This window comes from Ammospiza caudacuta, chromosome 2 (assembly GCF_027887145.1).
Source record: "Ammospiza caudacuta isolate bAmmCau1 chromosome 2, bAmmCau1.pri, whole genome shotgun sequence".
NCBI lineage: Eukaryota > Metazoa > Chordata > Aves > Passeriformes > Passerellidae > Ammospiza > Ammospiza caudacuta.
The window spans coordinates 64,508,637-64,529,277 of record NC_080594.1 but is presented as its reverse complement, the minus strand read 5'-3'; the positions used below and the strand labels follow the sequence as shown (position 1 = coordinate 64,529,277).

Genomic DNA, 20,641 nt, shown 5'->3' with positions numbered 1-20,641 from the left:
TTTACACAAGTTAAACTTCACAGTCAGGTCTGCTTCTGTTCTCTTAAAAAGCACCCATGCTATAAAGAAGCACAGATTAGAATTCAGAGTTCTCATAAATACTTGTCCGGGTTAGTAAATCACTACACTCTTCCCTGTCATAGCATTAACAGCATGTAGTGCTCTCTGTTGCTCTTCTTCCAGAGACCTCTTTTAAAAACGTTTAAAGGTAGAGCAGCCTGAGAGCCATATGCTATTCTTGCAATCTTTTGAATAATAGTGAATGACAGCCCACTGTGACTGTGACCTGTGTGGGCAAGAGCTACCCCAGGACGTTGGTCCTGTGCCTCTTACAGCAATGTGAGGAGTCTGTGTTTCTATTCAACTGTTAAAACTAATACCCACCTAATTTACTTTCAGCTCTAGCCTCTCCTCTTTATGCCGTTCCCAAAAGTATTTCCAGGACTCTGTGGATTTATCTCCCTTTAGCTCAGAAGTAGTTTGATTCCTTAGGAGAAAAGAGCAGCAGATGATGAGAGAAAGATGGTTTTTCTCATTGGTTTGATCTGATATTACAAAGTATTTGTATTCAAACTTAAATCAGTTCAATCTACCAGTACTCTCATTGCTGGTATAAACCTGGGAATGGAAGTTTGGAATAAAAAATAAGAAATAAAAATTGTATGGATTTGTAGAAGCAACTGGAATAGCTATGGAATATCCTGTAATCATTTGATATCAAGAGTAGTGGATAAGAAATATTAATAGTGTCAAACTTTGAAGGCAATTACTAGAAATAGATACATGTCCTGGTTTAAGGCAAATTTGGGAGGAAACTTCCAAAGGGGTCCCTCTAGAAAGCAAATTCAAGCGCGCCCCTCCCCAGTTTTGGAGACATAAATCTCCTTCGAGAAAAGCGGGAAAAATTGTTTATTTAACAAAGTACTCACAAATGTGGAAAAATGAATAATATTAAACAATGAAACATCTTGCTGTTGTGAAGAGATGGCAAATTCAGAGAGTCCTTGTCATGGGCTGTAGCTTGGCTCACTCAGTCTCTTATCAGTCCCTCCTGTGCTGGAAAATGCCGCGTCCTGGGCCCCGGTGGGACACAGGTGTGAGCTCCCAGTGTTTTTCTGGGTTTTCAGTCCAGAGCAGGCTTGAACAGTTCCAAGAAAAAGAAAAAGGCCACGGTCTGGGGAACTTCTCTGCCTCAGCTAGCTAAAACCTAACTAGGAGCAAAGGAGAGCTCTGTCCATCTGCAGACAGCACAGTCCAGGAGCAGGAATGTGGAGGAGTGAGTGCAGTGTCTGAAAACAAACTGCTGCTTCTTCTCTGCCCCTTCACTTTCAAACCAAACTTAAAGGTGCAAAACTTAATATCCAGCATAAACAGAACAGACCACTGGGGACACAAGCGTCATATAGGCATCCCAAGACGAGACATAAAATCATAGAGTGGTTTGGGTCAGAATTGGCCTTAAAGGTCATCTAATTCCAACACCCACACCATGGGGACAGAGACCACCCACTAGATCAGGTTGCTCAGAACCCAGTACAGCCTGGCCTTGAACCTCTCCAGGAATGGGGCATGTTTTTTGTGGAGTTTTGTGGGTTTTGCTTGTTTGTCTGGGGTTTTTTTCCATGTGTATGCTAAATAGTATATACTCAACACAAGAAATAACAACATTTAGAACTGTAGTGAGTAGAATCTTATAAATATAAGGTCAGTCTTTAAGATTTGCTTTGTTGTTTGGATTTGTTGTGGGTTTTATTTTCCAGAGGAAGGAGGCTTCCTACTGTGTTTTTCCTCAACGGTTGGTAAAAGAAGACAAAATTGTGTTTCTTTTCCATTTCAGTTATTTTCATCAGCATGTTGCTTATCATTCCCTATTGCATCTGCTAGTGGCTTTCCTTTGATGACAGTAGTCTTTATGCATATTCCTGAAGTTTTTTTTATCAAAGAGCACCTTGAAAGCAGTATTCATCTATAGGGAGCTGGTTTGCAGACAGGTCTGGAGACTAAATGTGTCTGCTGCTCAAAGGCATTTTAGTATGTGTGATCTACATTAATTATCATCAGCTGAAGAGAGTAGCTTTAGACTATGGACCTCTGTGTATCTTGTCACAGGTCACTAACTTATACATTCATCATTTTTGACTGTTAACTCTAAAGACAGTTTGGAATGGAAGCTGCAATATACCTGTGAAGAAAATAAAACAAGTAATAGACCACATTTAATGACTTTAAAATACAGTAAAATACGTTAATTTCCAGTTTTATTGTCATTTCCCTGCTACTTTTTGACTTAAGAGAAAAAGTTGATGTTTGTCCTATTTGTACCTTGAGATAAATCCTATAAACACCTAGGCTGCGGATTGTTTCTGCCTTCTGGGGCCTGAAGACCCCATGCCTTTGGTATTCATGTAGATCAATATTTACCTTTTAACCACCTTTGTCTGACATAAATAAGAAGATGAATTTATTAGTTATTAACACTAAAGTTATGGCTTATGATTTATTCATTTTGGAATTAAGATACTTAGAATTTAGTTTTTCAATAATATTTCAAAGCTTGTGCTCTAAAATCATTAATGACCACAATGCAGATTTCTGTTTTGGAAATTTCCATTTTGCAGTTTTCCTAGAAACTGCCAAATGTGCCTTCTTTTGGGGAAAAATGCATTAAAAGACACTGAAAATCAACTGTAATTCAGGGTGAAATAGGAAGGATGCCAAAATCCTAAGTCTGAAACAGTTGTCTTAGAAGACACCTGCAGAGGACTCTTCTGTCACTGACCTTGGGCGATTTCTGTCAGCAGCTTGATCCACATTCTTGTTCTCTTATCATCTTGACAGGTGCTCAAGACTTTTGTTAAAATCCTAGTAAATGAAAGTTGCATTTCTTGTAAAAAAAAGTCATTGTCTTATCACAGGCGAGAATATATTAGTTTAAACAGAGAAATTGGTTCAAACTCATTGCAATTGCAATGAGTCTTCAGAAAAGACAGTTAAAACTTTGAATGGAGTGATCAGCAGGAACTTAAAGTTGTCTTTGAGAAAATAGAAGGAGGAAAGGGATTAAAATAATTTTTAAAGGCTTTACTTTGGGGCCAAGTAAAAGGGAGCTGGTCCAGCATAGTTCCTCTTGTCAAAAATGTCTTTGCTCATAGTTTGTAATTGACTGTCTTTGAAATTTAGTTTCCGTAAATTCTCTGTATTAGTCACACTGTGTGTTGATGTACTCATTTCTTGCCTTTGAAATGCACATAAACCCCCTGTATCCACCATTTCTGAAAACCGTCTCATCTAAATTGAGCTTACTGATAGTGTTTATTCCTTGTGTTTCACACCTTTTTTAATGCAACACTCAAGAACAGCAGCAAATATTAAATGATATGTGCATAGTTTAAAAAAGAAATGTTCCAAATATCAGTAACACTTTTTCATGTCTCATGAGTTATTGCCTGCTTAAGATCAGTAGAGTTGTGAGCATTAGGTATGAAATACAGAGGTGTAAGAAATTGCTCATCAAGCAAAGTTCTTTTGAGTACAGTTCACACTCCTTTATGGATTAGGGTTGAAGCTGCAGGTTCAAATTCGAATAAGTCATAGCAACACACAGTGCTCCTTTTACCAGGGACATTCTTCAAGCCTACCCTTGTCGGTCAGAGATATTGTTGCAAAAACATAAAATCAATGAAAAGTACTTAAAATATTTTTCATTAAACCATCCAGAAAGAAGCTATCCTATTTTTTCATGAATGATCTTGTGTAATACAGATGGACCTTCTAGCTAATAGCAGTCTTTCATGTTATGTCTAAATTCTGGTTCTGAGGGAAAAGGCAAGCTTTGAGAAGGATCTTTTCCCCTGATGTTTTGCTGGGAAAATACATGAGTACAGCATCAACATGGTGTTGGTCTTTGAGAATTTCAGTTCCATGCATCAGGAATGAGGAATGAGAGACAAACTATGGCACCGAACTGGGGAGCCAGTGGTAAGAGTTATGGCTCAGGCTGTTACCTTTTCCAAGATCAAGCCCTTTGGTATGGGGACAGTCCTTCAGAGTATTGTCTAGGACATGACTTAAAAGACAAGTCATGACTTAAAATGTAAAAATAATTTGCATTTCCAGTAATGTCAGTATGGATGGGCTTTGGAAAATGTTGGCATAGACATAGCTTCAGGAATATGAAGTAGCATGCGAGGCACAAGTCAGCGAGATCAGAAATATTCCACTGGGTTTTTGAGCATTTTTTCCTGTTAACTTGGTAAGAGATGTAATGAGGTTGTAACTGCAATTGTTCTTTTTATGTTACAGTTTTGTCATGCCCTACATTTAGATGTATGACTGTAATACGAGCATATAATGCCACGCAGTGCTGTTCTCTTTATTGTATTTGCAACTTTATTTTTCAATCAGTCTACTAGTATTTACATAAAACCAAAATATGTCCTTAGTATCAAGACATTTACTGAGATGCTGTGATGAAATAAAGCTTTTCGGCATCCTTTTTAATGTTAAATATTTATTCGTTGTTTTAAAAAAATCTATCTCAACTTTAGTGAGTCTCTTGCAATCATTTTTGTTCTCTGTTAAAGGTAATATATAACACTATTGTGTAGGATTTTAAAATCTCCAACTGATCGTATTTTTTTCCCTAAGTTCACAGCAGGCAAGTCTCATACTACTGATTTTTTTTGTTGTTCAGATACTAGGGCACAATTTCCTTTTTGTGAATATGATGTATCCTTTAATAGGCTATAAGCATACGGTTATAAGCTGTATAAGTTGTGCTGTGTTTGGACATCATTTCAACTGTGGACAGCTATTTTAAGCACAATTCTCTGTCATCTGAATTTCCTGAGCATTGCTGTTATAAGTCTTGTATCTATATGATAGTAACTATTTGGCTCTAGGTTTTGTGAATATGGCTTGGGAATGGTTTTGATTAACAACAATGTTTGAACAATTAATATCTGCAAAAACTGCATTTGAATAGGTCTGGAGGACCCACAAAAGTTCAATATTGAACAAGGGAAAGAAAAGATTTAAATATCATGGAATCTGGACACTGAGACTTTTGTAGTAGGCAATATAATCTCTGCCTAACCCGTGCCTGGGAGCATTCACTAGCAGTAAAGTCAAAACTATTATAGGTTATCACCTGAGCATTTAGAAAACTTAATAATTAATTTAAAATTATTGATTTTTTTTAAAAAATCTGCATAGTGATTGTTATGATATGGCTGAATGACAAATTTTGATTGTTCAAAGTGACCAAACAGTAGAAACTTGTCTCAACTACTTCCAGTATATACAGGAAATTAATAAGTTCTGTCTTTATCCAGTGATTTTTAATGTCTGATTTCTTTTTGTCTTGCTACTGCCGGAAGGTGCGCCTTGTTACAGTAGGTGGACAAATAGTGCATCTCCAGAAATGTAAGCTTTCTTCTTAACAGGAATTCATGCAGAAGTGCCTTTTCATGAGTAGCTTTTGTTTAACCTTCTGTGTGTTTAATTATATTCAGTTCTTTAGAAGTGTATTTGAACCAATACATGTGAGTAAATACATAATTTGTTTCAAATATAGTTTATTGTCAAAAGCAGAAAACAAGTTTATGTATGTCTATGATGTAATGGTTCAAAACATTTTAGGAAAGTCTGTTAAGACCAGTATGGTTTGTGGATCTTCTGTGTGTTCCCTTTTTCTGGAAGCATAGGTGGCCAATGTGACTAAGCCATGTCCTGGCTGTTTGGGCAGCCATATCAAATACTGTTTTCAGAAACAGGTCAAATTCATGCTTATGACTGGTTATGGTTTCCTGCTTTCACATGTATATATGTGAATTCCAGAACTTCATTATTCTGGTAGTTCAAGGTTTTAATGTCTAATAGCAGTAAATTAATGGCTGTTTATTCTTGTACTTACTTTGTCAGGTAGTCTCGACTTCTGGCTTTTTTTGCAAGTAAATAACTATATGCTTTATAGTTTTTATTGTACAGGACTAAGGAAGTCTGGTTTTTCCAGTTGTGGTCAAAGCTGTGTGCTAACCTGCAGCAGTTTGCGGCCATGTAGTTCTGAATTCACATGCAAGATGCACTGGTTTTTTTAAACCACTGACCTCAACACTGATAGGTTGAAAATTAACTTCTTTGGTTTCACCACTATAGCACAGGATTTTAGGAAGGTGAGGTTACAATCCCAAGTCAAGGCAGTGGGATGGATGTGGTACCAAATGCATGCGAGTTTTGAATCAGTGTGTGAAGCAGTCTAGAGTGCTTAAGAGTTTGAATTTAACACAAATTAATTTCTGTTGTCCTAAAATAAAAAACTGAGGAATTAGTGAGACTTTTTACCTTGATAGTTGTAATTTTACTAATTTTACACTTTGATTTAAAGAGAAGCTATCTTTTGCTCTGATAAGAATGCCACGAGCAGCACATATACCTCAAGTAATACAGCGATTAATTCTTTGCATGCATGCTTACTGAAATGAAATCTAGGGCTGTAAGTAAATGTGTATGCTTTCTGAGCCAAGCCTAGCAAAGTTCAGTGTTTCTGAATGAAATTCACAACAGCCAATTTGCTAAGCAGGGCACTATCTACCTCCACATCTGCTAATACTGGACTTGCACTTAGGCATAGCAATGCTCTCTGAAGTTCCTCCTTGACTGAAGAACATAAGCTGTAAAGATAGCACCTGATTTAGAAAGCAGCTAAATAACAACTTTGAGATGATGATAGTGGATTTAGATAAAATATGTGTCCAAGCACTATTTTTTTTCATTTACTCTAGCTGCTCAATATTATTTGTAACATGTCTGAGACCAAAGTGTTCTCATTATTATGGAGTGCTGCTAATCACTACTGTGACTTTGTGATTTTTCTGGTGAATCCTGACATCATCAAGGAGATAAAACAAAAACTACTCACATAAACGAAATACTGTTTAAGGCACTTTCCTAATGCCATTTTTCATTTTTTCAGGACCCTTCAGAGTGAAGGGAAAGGCTGGTCATTCGAGTTAAGTGTTGCACTTATTAGTCGGTGCCTAGAAATTCACAACTGCTGTTGTATTAAGGGGAAAAAAAGGCACATCTGTCTTCAGCTTTACTCTGTCCTATCCCTACACAACAATTCCAGATTGCAGGCAGCAATTTGTGGGACACACTGAAGTGAAAGCCTCAATTACTTACTGATTTTCAAAGTGGTGAAGGGGTATGGACAGATCCCATGAGCTACTACCTATTAATAGCTAGCTTGTAGCAGTTCCCTGCTTAGGCTGCAGTTGTGAGTCTCACTCTAAGGCACCTCTGCTCTGCCCTATGTACACTATGAGAAACTGGGGGATTTTACTGCTGGATTGAGGCCTCAGTTAATAAGAGTTCCCCATGTCTGTTATACAGTCTAATTCACCACCCCTAATTCATCCTCACATTTTTGGGTGAAGACTGCTGAAATGCAAAATAGTTAAAATTTCGTTGATGGTGCATTTGAGAAGCTTACTTTCAGTGCTTAATTTCTTTTATACTTTTTTAACATCCAACAATTATGTTTCACCTCTGATGATGATACGACAGCGCGCTTTCTTATACTTCAAAGTGTTGATTTTTAAACACCAACTATTTTTCCTGCTGCCCTGTAAACAGGAAGATCTGTGATGCAGCTGGTAGTTTGTATATTGACACCGGTAGCACGCTTTTATCTGCTTGCAAATATGTGTTCAGAATCAATAAGCATAAACATTTAAGTAGAATGGGACATTTAAGAGTGCACATACAGGGGATATTTTAATTATATATGACAGGTTTATTACATGTAATTATAAAGCTATGTTCATAACCAGTCATTGGCCTCCTGTGATTCAGGAACACTGTGCTGCTGCATATTCAAGGTCAAATTATTTTCCATAGTGAAAAAAAAATTACGTTTTTCAGCTAAGTGTCAAATTTGTCTTAAGAAATTTTAATTAAGAATTGCTTATCTGATTTAGAAGATGATGAAAAGGAGGAATTTATTTTCTTCCCACCTCCCAAAAGGTGATCGTACTTACAAAATTCGCTGAGATTGTCCAAGAAAGTGTGTAAAATCCTCATCCATCACCAAGAGCCCCTGGTCAGGGAATGACAGTGCAGTAAATATCTTCAGCAGCTGCCTTTTAATGTACAAGCTGTTTTCGGTAGGAATTTTCAGCACTCACATAAAACACACTGTCATGAGTGACTGCCTGTGCTCCAAAGTCATTACTATTGGGATGATGGAACATCTTTCAGCGAATAACCAAAAAACTTTAAATGTCATGTCAAGTGTGTTGAAGGCATTTTCAAGCCTTGCTCAAGGTTACATGAATATTGAGTAGGTCTGTTTTTAAAAAGTTTGAGATCTATGAGAGAAGCCACTCATATGCTGGTTTGGAAAACAGTCACTTGATCTGGAAGGGGGATGGGAAGTGACAGAAAAAGAAATCTGTCTATTAATACATGCCAAACCTGCAAAACTCCTGCCTGGATATTAACTGAGTGCAACTTTGTGTGACAGGCAATGCTAGTGGATGTTTAGCAAAAAAGAGTGAATTATGCAATTTCTTGAAATTATTTAGCTGCCTAAAAGTTCCCTAAGGAAAGAAAAGCTATAACAATGGATAATTAAATTAAAATAGATTTTAAAATACATTTTAAAATTTGAACAATTAAAAAGTATGTAGGAAATGTAATTAATGAGGTAAAACCTTGGAAGAGGTGCTAGGTATCTCTTTGACTCCAGTAAGAAAGGAGGATCCTGTCATGCTATATTCGTGATTTTGTAAGAAATATGGATGTTAATTTAATGAAGACATGTAAAGTCTGTATCACTTCCAAGGGACCCAGTCCACTGCTTTTGAAGTTGGATAATATATTTTGTCTTACCTCCTTGGCATTCATTACTTCTTGTAGTACATCATCTGCATGTAAAATTTTTCTGATCAAGAGGTCTTTTTATATTACAGAATATTGAAACTGAGTGTTTTAATATGAAACAAGGTTTGTTTGATTTGTCTCTGCAGAGAACCAGAAAGGACAGCCAGAGAAGCCGTGTTCACACCACAGTATCACTTTAAACTCGACAAGAAGCCCAGTCACCAAAGAAGTTACATATGATGTGGAAACAAGCTCTAAGGTGTTGAACAGGGCTGTTGGGAGAAAGGAATCCTGTCATGGAGAAGGTGGCAAAGAAAAGAAAATGGATCGTATCGGGTCCCCTCCTAGGGGAGAAGCCATTCCAGAAGTAGAAGCTCTCTTGGCAAGACTGCGAGCACTATAGACTAATCATATAGCAGATTAAAGTTAAAAACAATAGCCTACACTACATCTTTAAAGAAATAATAATTTTCTATTTTTGACGTTACATATTTCTGACTTCCTGACTTCTCTGTGGATGAAGGATTTGCTTCTAAACTTTGTTAGCAAGACTATAGGAAACAATACTATAGTTTTGTATAACTGCAAGACTGTTTTTTATTATATGTTTTTTACTTAATAATCATATGAAAAGTATCAGAAGAAGATAAATACTAAATTGTTCCAAAGCACAATCTTTCTAGTGGACAGGCTGCTAACCATCTGTTTTGAGTGCTTCTGAAAACAGGAATATCTTTTAAGTATTGTTAAATCATCATGCCTGGCAATAGGGTCAATAAATAACAAAAAAGGTATTCTTATATTTTCTACTGTAATTTTTATATTTAGGAGGCTAAAGCACCAAAAATGTATCATTATAGTGTCCTTTTCAAATACAGTAATATACAGTATCAGCTATATTCCAGTTTGAGCTCATCAAAGAGCACCAAAGCTTGATGAATTATAGATGTATTTACCAAATGGTAATCCATGGGCAGTAAACAAAAAATCTATGCAAATAATATACTTTATGTGTAATTAATATATCGCTGCTTTAAAGGTTATTATGATTATTATATCAAAATAATATATACAATTGCTTTGATTGCAAGATTTTGCAATTGTGTCCTTAGTGGGGGAAAATGTCTTCACAGTTATTTACCAGTGTAATATTTTATCTTTTCACATGCAAAATTAATATGTTTCTATAAAAGGAACATGTAATGGGGAAGATTTTTTCAATTGGTTTTTCACAAACTCATTTTCCAGTAGCCCATAAAGTCTTACTGCTGGCATAACAGGAGTCTTGCAAGTGATTGCATCTCTTTTATCCCACTGTCACTGTACAGGGTTGCGTGTTCGCTATCGTATTTATTAATTGCACATCAGAAAGAGCTGCTACCAGTGTTACCAAGTAGGGAGCTATTGTTAGTCTCTTTGCTCTGTTATTTAAAGCTTCCTTAATATAAGAGTGTATTAAGAATCTAATATCTTTCTCCTAAATTACTTTATTTTTCTTTACAAAATGCTGAAAAATATGTCTTTCAATAAGAGTCAGTTACATGAAACCCGTGTTTCAATGCTCCAGTGCTTTTTATATCCTTGTTTAAGTTGCCTTTGTACTTCCAGCACTAAACATTAATAAAGTTAATTAGAACTCAAAAAGTGGGCCTGATTACACACATGGCATAGGGGGGTTTTCAGCCATGGTAGGAATCAATCTCCTCTTTCTGGGACTGTTGTAGCTGTCATTATACACTAATTACATTTCCCGCCTTTGCTGAAAAAAGAGAGGTATAAACACAAATCAGGGAAGGATTCAGAGCAGGCCTGTAAGACAGACATTTCTTCAGCTCCCCTTGCAAACAATGGGCACAGCTGTCATACAAAAGACACCTTTGGTAACTTGAAATATATCTTGAATATATAACTCAAACTACAGCGACTGATAGTTGTTCTACTATGGTCTTCTGCACCTCCAGTATTAACACTTACTACCCCTATTTACAGGGTGCAGTAAAAATTGCTATCTAAAAATCCAATATGATTGACTACATAAAATGTCATTTCAAACACAAAGAAAATGCCTGTTCAAGGGGAATAAAAGTTAGCAGTACACTGGATCTCTTCAGTTGCTGGGGATGTGCTAAAATAAAAGGGCTAAAAGTAGAGGCCATACCTAAAATATTAGGATGTTCCTCCTACATTTGGAGGATGGTAGTGTAGGTGGAAGTAAAAATTATTTTCATGAACTCTGTAAACTTGTTCATTTGAATTAATGGATGAAACTCCACCTCAGAAAACTGACAGTTCAGGATGCTACTGCATAGCTGATCAAGCAAAGAAAAGTTACAAAAGTATCTACTGAATTTTGCAATGAACAAAATGCTGCTAGAAGCCTTTAAAATAAATCTTTACCTTTAAATTACAGAATTTAAGCTACATTTTTTTACAGTTTGGGAAGCTTTTAGAAAGGTATTTCAGGGCTTTTAGTCCTTCTAAGGTATTGTGTTTCTGAATTAATCCTTTCAAGCAGCCATTAAGTTAATTTGCAGAGGTTTTATTTCTGTAACAAGGCAAATAAAAAGCTGTGCAACTTCTTAGAATACATGTAAATACAGTATCCCATTTTTTTTCTCCTTTTGTGCTTCTTTGTACCATCATAACTTAATCTATTCAGAGTTAAAGTACATTGTCCAGTTGAAGTACACAGTAGGCTTTCTTTCTACGTTTTATCTTTCTTTAATTTCCATTAGACACAAACTCATACACAGGATGTTTTTGATATGAAAAATGCTAGTATTGCCTAATGAGTTCAGAGAAAAAAAAACTTTGAAAGTATTATAGCTGCATTGATTTCTATAATTTTATGTTTTTATTAAAGTACAAAACTTGGCTTGTAAATTATATAGAGTAAATTGCTTTAATTAAATTTAAAAATTGATTCATTTATTCAGTTTAAAATTTAAAGTTAATTCAATCTCAGAATACTTGGTATGTGCTAGTCATTTTTAGCAGGTATCGAGCCTACTCCTACAGCTGAAGGATTGAGCCGTGAACCACTTCTGTTAGAAATGGACAAAGATTTCACATACTGTGCCACACCCTCTCTATAATTCACACCTGAAAATTTAATCCTTCTAAAAAGAGCTTCCTGATTTAGTCAAACACGACTGCTCAGGAAAAAGCATTTGAAGTTATCTTGCAGGGCTTCTTCCCTACCTGAGCAGCAGACAGAAGGCACAAAAATCCATGACTTTTCTTGCCAGTACAACTGTAAAGGTCTAACACATCTTTTTGATACTTCATATGCATTTTGGATGACTTTTCATTTCACTCAGTAAACAAATTTTGATTACTACATTAATTTTTACTTCCTGTAGACACTCTATTGTTTGTGGTGGTAGTCTAAATTTGTATGAAATATTCTAATGTTTTGACCTTAGCAAGGCAGGAGTGTTTGCAGCAGCCTCTTCAAGCTGCACACAGCCAAGCTTGACACCTGACTCGCAGGTTGTGGCTAATACCCCAGTGTCTGTAAGCCCAGAAGCAAAAGTGGAGGAAGTGCTTTCATGGCAAACAAGTCCAACAGTGCCAGCACCTGGTGGCTGCCATGAGATGTGATAGTGCTCTGGATCGGGCGCTTCGTTGAAGAGGCATCGACCAGCAACCTGAAAATACTTATTTTTAGCTCCCAATTATTATGTCAACACTACTGCTTAGGAGACTGAAAGGACCACATGTAGGAAAAAAAAGTCTCAGATGCAGTTGCTACAAATATTTTTTCTCCAGCACAAAGTTTTCTTTGTTTTCCGTCATACAACCATTCCTCAGCCTGACCCTTCCAAAGTCAATTCTCCAGAACTGCACGAGTTAATGCTGACCAGCTGGAGGTGTTGCAGCCCTTCAGGCTTTTATAATAAAAGCTGAGAAGGACAACATTTACTGCTAACACTTTTTCCACAACCATTTCTAATGACTAGGACCAAATTATAATTTTTACACTAATCTTTCCAAGACTTACAATACTCAGTAACTATAAAACAAATGGGCAACAAACAGGGGTCAATAAACCCCAAGCTATGGCACCTAAAACATTATAATAAGCAAGCAGGGTCAAGTGAAAGAGCTCAGCAAAAAAGCAATTACATGACAACATTGCTTTCTCCAGAATGAAATAAAGCATTACTATACCATTTTCTAAATTTTTTTTTAATGTGATGTATGGGTTCTACACAACTGAACTGCAGCAGAAAAATAACTTCTCTTGAAAGTTTGAGGAACTGTTTGTCTAGTTTATTAAATAAAAGGAATTAGACAAATTGCACTTTATCAATTTTTCAATCTAATTTTATGCCAAGTTTCCTATATCTAAGAAATTCTAAAATTACTATCTGCTATTAAATTAACTACAGCACCAACTAATGAACTTGGTTTGCGTTTTTTTAACACAAGAAGCAAGCACATTTTCTTATTTTCCAAACGCATTTTCTCTATTGCACTCTTGTGTGTTTTAGGTGAAGTATAGTATTTAGAACAGGGCTCTACCCCTCACTGTAAAAACATGTTTGATAAAGCATTCTGGTCACTCTGACAGCAGTACAAAATAAACAAGAGGTGTTCAGGCACAATTTTTCTCTCCCTCCCAGCTGCAGAGGTAGCCATTAAGTTTCATATGTTAGCTGGGTACATTTAAACTCCTTTGTGCTTCTTCTTCCATAATGCAGCTTTTCCTTTTTTGTGATCCATGCAAAGGCATACACTGAAGAATTGTTAAGGGAAATATTTTCTAGCAGCATACCAGAAGGACACTAAGCAGATGACTTGCATACAACATCAGCCCTATATGCTGTAGGAGGCATAACACTTGAAATGTAACCCAAACAGGCAGATAAGGTATTTCATTTATTTCATTCCACAGAAAGAAAATGGTTCCTTTAATCTAAATGAGCTTATTCCACCGCTGATACCAGAATTGTATGTATTTTGGGAGGATAATGTACCCCTATTTTTAAATCTGTATTACATTAGCCAGAAAAAATAAACTATGGAAAGACAGAAGTGCAGAGACTGGGGAGCAGACTTGATTAATGTGCTGCCTGATTTCACTTCTGGGACCTGAAATTGCATTCAGTGCAGAATGAAAGAACTAGGGGGGGAAAAACCCAGTCTCATTTGACATCTATAAAGGTCATGAAGGAAATGATGGTGGGTGATCCAGAGTTTGTATGGCCACAGGTGTCTTGTCTTTTCAAAGACATATATCAGAATATCCTCAGAGTAAGCAATGCTATTGGGCTGTTAGTTCTTGAAGCCCTCAAATGAATCAAAGGAAGGAAAAGTCTGACAGAGATAAATACGAGCTACCATGAAACCTGAGAATATTTTCATCTTAAATCCAAGCACCAGCCCTGTTCCTCTAGCAAAAAGAAGAGCATGAGGAGAGAGGATTCCACATGGTGGCCATACCTTCCCTATGGCTGTGCCAGACATTGCTGCTCTTGGCAGCTGCCCTGGCTGGCACAGTGAAGGCAGCGCAGATGCCACTCTGCCCTCCCAGTGTTTCAGACTGTGGAAAGGCACAGGAACCATGGCCAGCAAATGTGGCCTCAAATCATGGGATCACCATAAAGAGACCCCATGGTTCTAGAGCCACACATTAAGTACAATTAAAAAAGACAGTCTTCTAAATTATTCAGGTGTCAAAACAGCACCAGAATGTGCACATATTCCTTATGCCTCCTAAAGATAGCTATTACACCCACTCTCCAAGTCTAATGACTCCATGCAAGCTGCACAGAAGGAGCTTAAATTATCAATTATTTTGCCTTCTTATATATAGTTTAGCCCTTAATTGAAATTTTTTGTCCAAAGCAAGCTATTTTAAACTTTGCAGTCTATAACTGTTAGTTAAAAAAGAGGGTTTTGTAAAAGCTCTGTTTAATTTGTATCATTTTAATGTGAGGGTTGTTGCACATAGTTGAAAACATGGAGTGCAACACGACTCTTTCCATTAACTAAGACAGAAATGGCAATTATGCAGTCTGTTGATCGAATTCCTTCCTAACGAAGGGTACTTTGTGCTAATGGATAGAAAAGCAGAGCAGTCCAGTCAAACAAGTCACCTTGATAGTGGAATGTAAGACCCATCAATTTTACTCACGACTTCTTCAGTAATGAATCTCAGAGCACAGCCCATGAGCACTGCTCCTGAAAGACAACCACTGAGGCAGAGGAGCCACAAAAAGTGGTTTGAAATAAAAAATGGGGTGAGCGATTTCCACCCCTTTAGAAGGGGAGGGAGTTGGTTATGGACAAATTTATCTCCAAGGTGCCTGGGAACTGCATTAAAAACACTCGGACGGGAAAACTTTCCTGCCATGTGGAAGGTGGCACCTTTCCTGCAAGGTGGCACCTTGCCTTTTTGTGCTGCAGCATCATGACAACATAACCAGACCCCTGTCTTCATCTCCGTCCTGGAATCCACTGACCTTGTGGAGAATCAGAAGGAACAGTAACCGTGGCAGTATGAGAATTTTTTCACTTGGGATGTAATGGATTCCAGCCTGCAACACCACACCACAGATTAATTGCTCAAGCCTCTGGACAATGGCTGGAAGAGCCAGCTTTCTCACTGTCCCCTCAGTAGGGGACATGGGGCACTCTTGTCCAGAAGGAACAGAATGAGCTCTCATTAACTTTGGCTCCAGAATACAGTTTGCTATTCTTTGATTGCCAAATCCCCAAGGAGACATTAGATGTTTTTATTTTTTGCAGAAGGGCTGTGATACAGTAAATCTTTCAATTACCTAATAAACAGTTAAAATTGAATGGCACCTAGGTAGAGCATCAAAATCAGCAGGCAAGAACAAATTAAGTCTTTCATGAAAGAGGCTGTGCAGGATCTTTTCTTCAATTTCCATCTCCAATATCTTTAATACTAAATACACAAACCTACATTAAAGTTAAAATTGCTTTTAATTAGATAAAACCAAGAAGACTCAATGTTCATCTTATACCTTTTGCACTGGTGCTTTGATTAGCAGTTTCAGCACCTTGTCTGAAATTATTAACCTGCCCCATTTTCAGCTCAGAAGTCCAGTATATGAACACAGGTGCCCAAAACCTAATCCTGTGAAGTCCCCAGCATGTCCTCGCAAGTACGCGTCATCCTCAGGCTGCATGGAATTGCTCTGATCAAAGGGTGAGTGCAGCCTTTCAGGATCACGCCCTAATGAATAAAATATACAAAGGTGACTTGAGCAAAATCCTCTCCAATGTGCTGACAAAGGTAAAATAAAATATTCCTCTTAGGACATTTTCCTGGCAGAACAACTTGACCCCTTTGTGATTGGCCTTCAGAAAGAAATGGATAATGCTCCAACTAACTAATTCATTCACTGAACTTTTGGGCAATTTTTTGCCAAATGATTGGCGTGTTCCACCATATATACAGCAGATACATCTCAAAGCACCATAAAGTTTTAGATGAGTATATAATACATTTTTAACTTCAAGCCCCTTGCATGCAAACTGCACTGCTAATTGCTGTGGTTTTTATTTCTAAATGCTGCCTATTTTCCAACCATGGATTTTGTTTTTGACAAACCTCTCCCATGCTGCACATCAAGAATTACCCCAGAAATTCAGCTTTGTCCTTGCTAACTGATGAAATTTTACTATTATGTAGTAATTGCAGTGCCCTGAACTCTCATCCTCCTGCAAATTTTATGTTCCTCCAAGGAGCATGTTTCTTCTTAAAGTGATATTATTTCATTGGTACAATGTGGCTCACGAAGCTTGCCTTTTGCCCCCTTGTTCTTAGGCTTTAAAAGGAGACTGTAACAGTCTGATCCAGCACCTACTGAGAAGAAATCAAAGGCTCCTGTTGACTTCAGTGAGTGCTGGAGACAGCTCCTAAATAGGATGACTCAAAGTGCAGTTCTAGCCTGGAGGCAGCTATACAGCTGATACTGTGGGGCTTTATTGTCTCATTGCTTCCAGCTCCAATCTGTGCAGTTTTTTAGTATAATTATAATTTTCTTGTTGCCAGTCCAATAAATATCGTGCTGGATAGGAGAGTTGAATTACTGCCTGAAATTTTAACCAGCGAAAATGATCCTATAATCAGATTTCTTATGTCATGCAGGAATCAGGATTGTGTACAATTCTAATTTTCCTTAAATGGGCCACAATCATAAAGACCCCACAGCAGAAAACACATGGTCTACAAGGCAGCATTCCAGTCAATGGCTGAGCCAACTGGGAGCAAAGCAAAGGGCAAGCAATTTTGAAGGCCATGTCCCAGGACACACAGCCTCTGTGTTGTCTGTTTTGTCACCCCACAAACTGCATGGGCATATTGGTATAGGTCACACTTATTTCAGGGACAGATTTACAATTATATAACGTGGTGGACAGTGGGCCAATGCCTCAGCCCATGCTATGACTCCTTGAAGAGTACTGTTACACTCAGAGACTTGGTGAACTTGAAATCCACAACCTAGTATTCTTATAAAAACAAAGTCTGTTACCACGCTTGTCCTGTCCGTCCACAACTAACTCAGGCATGCAGTATTGGCCCGTAACAGAAAATTTCCCTGCATGACTGAGACAGTCACACTGGACAGAAACAACTCCTACCTTTAAGGTAGGTCATGTTGTTAGTGCTCAGCACAGTGCATCACCCTGAGAGCCCTGCGGGGTGTGTGTGCAAGCAACAGCCACCACCAGTAGCCCCTGCCTTTGGTCACCACTAACAAGTGGAAGAGAGTTAATAGTGGTATAGTTAAATTAACGTGAAATGCCTGACTTGTCTCATTCACATTCCTTTGACAGTAGCATATGTTCCTGCTTTACACATGAAAGCTTAATTACAGCATTTTAGGTAGCAAACCAGTTAATTATATAAAAATGGGGCCCAGAAGTCTGTGATATGACACCTTTCCATGTTTCCCTGGGAGATCCAATGAACAAAAGAAGATGTTTATTGTTAGCAGCATCAGGCTGAGGGCTGCAGGGGAGCATTGCCGCTGAAGCCTGAGCTCCCTGTGCACAGTCCGGCGATAATGGAGAGCAAAATGCGTTTTATACAAATTGCTCTTGCTAATAGTAAGAGTGAAAGGAAAACTCTTTTTTGCCTGGAACAATACGCAATCTCTTGTGCAGGCTTCATATCATCTCACTTTAGATGTTGCTGATGTTAAAATCCCCAACAGAGATCATCATTCATCTCAGCTTTTCTTTATCACTCATCACAGCTTTCCTCCTACACAGGACAGGCCAGTTTGAACTCTTTCAACTGCACATGTTGGGAAGAGAGAAGGCAGTCTGCAGCCATGCCTATTGCCTCCTTCAACTAGAAAGAGAGCCTGAGGGGACGAGCTCAGGTGTGGGCAGATGTAACTGAACATTTGCAAATGATTAGAGAAACCAGTGTGCCACCTAAGTCTAGAAAAAAGGGAAGATGAAGCTCCTGCTCAGCATCATGTCATGAACTCCATGTGCTTTATTCTTTCTTGCCAGGCTTGAGACACCAGATGTCTCTCATGTTCACAAAAGAAGGAGGTGAATTGAGTCCTCTTGGTGGAAAATTCTCTCATTGAATGGTATTAGCACAACTTTTTTCCTTCAGAACCTAACACAAGTACCTGGACAATTCTTTTCCCCAGGGGCCCTTCTGTCTGCCTTTCAGTTGATGATGCGCTGGAGGCTACCACACATACAACATGATCCCACAGACGGCATGTTTTGGACCCTGTGGTGGTGTTGCCTGTTGTTCCATGGATTTTCTGCTCAGTTTGGACCTTGAAATTAAATTCCCACTTTTGACCCATCCACCAACAGTCACTCACTAAGCCTATGGCAAAACAACTATCCACTTAAAACCAACCCACCATCAAAGCAGCAGGCACTGCAGGTCAAAAGTTCCCAGCAGCATAAATTTGTAGCAATCACCTGACAGGAAGGTATCTTGTTCTGTTCTTCCTCCTGTGTGTTTTTGTGCTTTGCATCAGACTTTGGCTGGTACAACCGCTAGTCATAGCCTATGTATATTTGGAATAATCAACTTCCACAAATGTCCTGGCATTGCACTTGCATGCAGTCACCTGTTTTCCATCTCATATCCTGCAGCTGTGAAAATTCTCTCTTAAAAATATTATCTATAAAATGTACAATAGGCTATTATTGTTATATTATTATAAAATGTACACCTCACGCTCTTGATGACAGGAATAACTCCTTGAACTTCATCTTGCAGGTTTATAATATGACTCTAGGGTTTTTAATAAAAGCAAAAAGAAGGTACATCTTTAGTGTTAACGTAGCAAAGGACTTGCTATCTGTGTTTTTAGAGACTACCTCAGAGAGCCCTGTGAACGAAATAGAATAAATTAAGCTTGCAAAAACAAGGACATCTCAGAATGCTGACCTCCCAGTTTCACCTTTATCTCACCTAATTATTTCGACATGCAGAACTGGATAATGCCCTGCTACAGCTCTCTAACATGCTTTGTAGACCATAGGTGCAGCAGCACACTGAAAGCCTCGGGCTTTAGAGCAGATTTGCACTGTTTCAGGGAAGGCAGAGGGGGGATTGTGTCATGTTCCAAAAGGGTGAAGAGTGCTACTTTTGCACAGAGGGCTTCTGAAAGGCACAGCTGCTATCAGATGGCAAAATACCTAGTGTTGATATATTTACTTTTTCTTTTTTTTAAGTAATGGGAAAAGCAAAATGCACAATCCTCCAAGACTGCGGCAGATATGGTGTCAAGACAAAAAGCAATGAGATTTTATTCCTAAGCAAAGATTGCTGTGTTACTGAAGGCAAAGAAATCTTTATGCCAGCAGCTCACAAAAGAAACCATGAGATTTTCTAAGGGTAATTGAATACTGGTAAAGGAACATAGCAACAAAAACAAACTATCTCTGCTCCCTGAAGGGGAATGCAGGGACTTACCTGTGTCTAGCAGTTGGAAGCTATGTGCTATGGAAACGATTCAGTTCTGTAAACATGTCTAGTACTCATCTGATCTCTCTTTCTGCTGCTTTTCCAGTCATGTAAACATCTCTTGTGTACAGCATCCTTTGGCAAGGAACTCAACTCCCTTACTGCCCCCTCGGCACCTCCCTTTGTTTATTTTGAGCCTGACTCCTACTGACACCGTGTGCTGGCACCAATCCTGACGTTGCAGGTACAGCACCAGTCTCACTGGCACTTCAGGAAAAGCCACACACTCGAAAGGCTCAGCAATTCATCATAATTTCCACAAGAAGCAAAAGAGCAGTGGTGGTGACTGCTGCCTCTTTCCTGAGGGCAACAGAGGAATGTATCTGTCAGCCAGGCATGGCATCCAGGGAAAGCTAACACCAAGTGCTCCTGCGCTGCTCATCCCTATGGTATTAATAGTGCTGACAGGAATGACCATGGCTGAACAAAAGTGACTACAAGGAGTTGGAGCATGGGTGGAAAATGTGCCAATTGTTCCTAACAAGAATCATGTTTTGGGTAACAGCAGAAATGGACTTCTAGGGTGGCACTGGAATGCTGGTTTCTCATGTATGGGCTGTTGCTTAATGAGCAGCTGGGTAAGGATTAAGGTAACTTAGTGAGTGTGTTTATATTTAATAGAGGATAGTGAAAAGATGGAAACCCATCCTGGAGGATGGCCTCCAACCCTGGGGTCCTCAGTACAGTGACCTGTTGGAGTGGGCCCAGAGGAAGGCCATGGAGGCAAGCACAGGGCAGGAACACCTCCCTGAGAGGACAGGCTGAGAG

At 38.4% G+C, this 20,641-nt stretch overlaps 1 protein-coding gene across 1 annotated transcript in view; it reads left to right on the top strand.

Moving 5' to 3' along the window:
• Positions 1 to 10,758, top strand: part of DIAPH3 (diaphanous related formin 3) — a 201,764-nt gene extending 191,006 nt beyond the window's left edge. The window contains exon 27 of the mRNA XM_058822083.1: positions 9,030 to 10,758. Coding sequence (XP_058678066.1) covers positions 9,030 to 9,286 — 257 coding nt within the window. The 3' untranslated portion in view covers positions 9,287 to 10,758. The remainder of the gene's footprint in view (positions 1 to 9,029) is intronic.
• Positions 10,759 to 20,641: the final 9,883 nt, after the last annotated feature.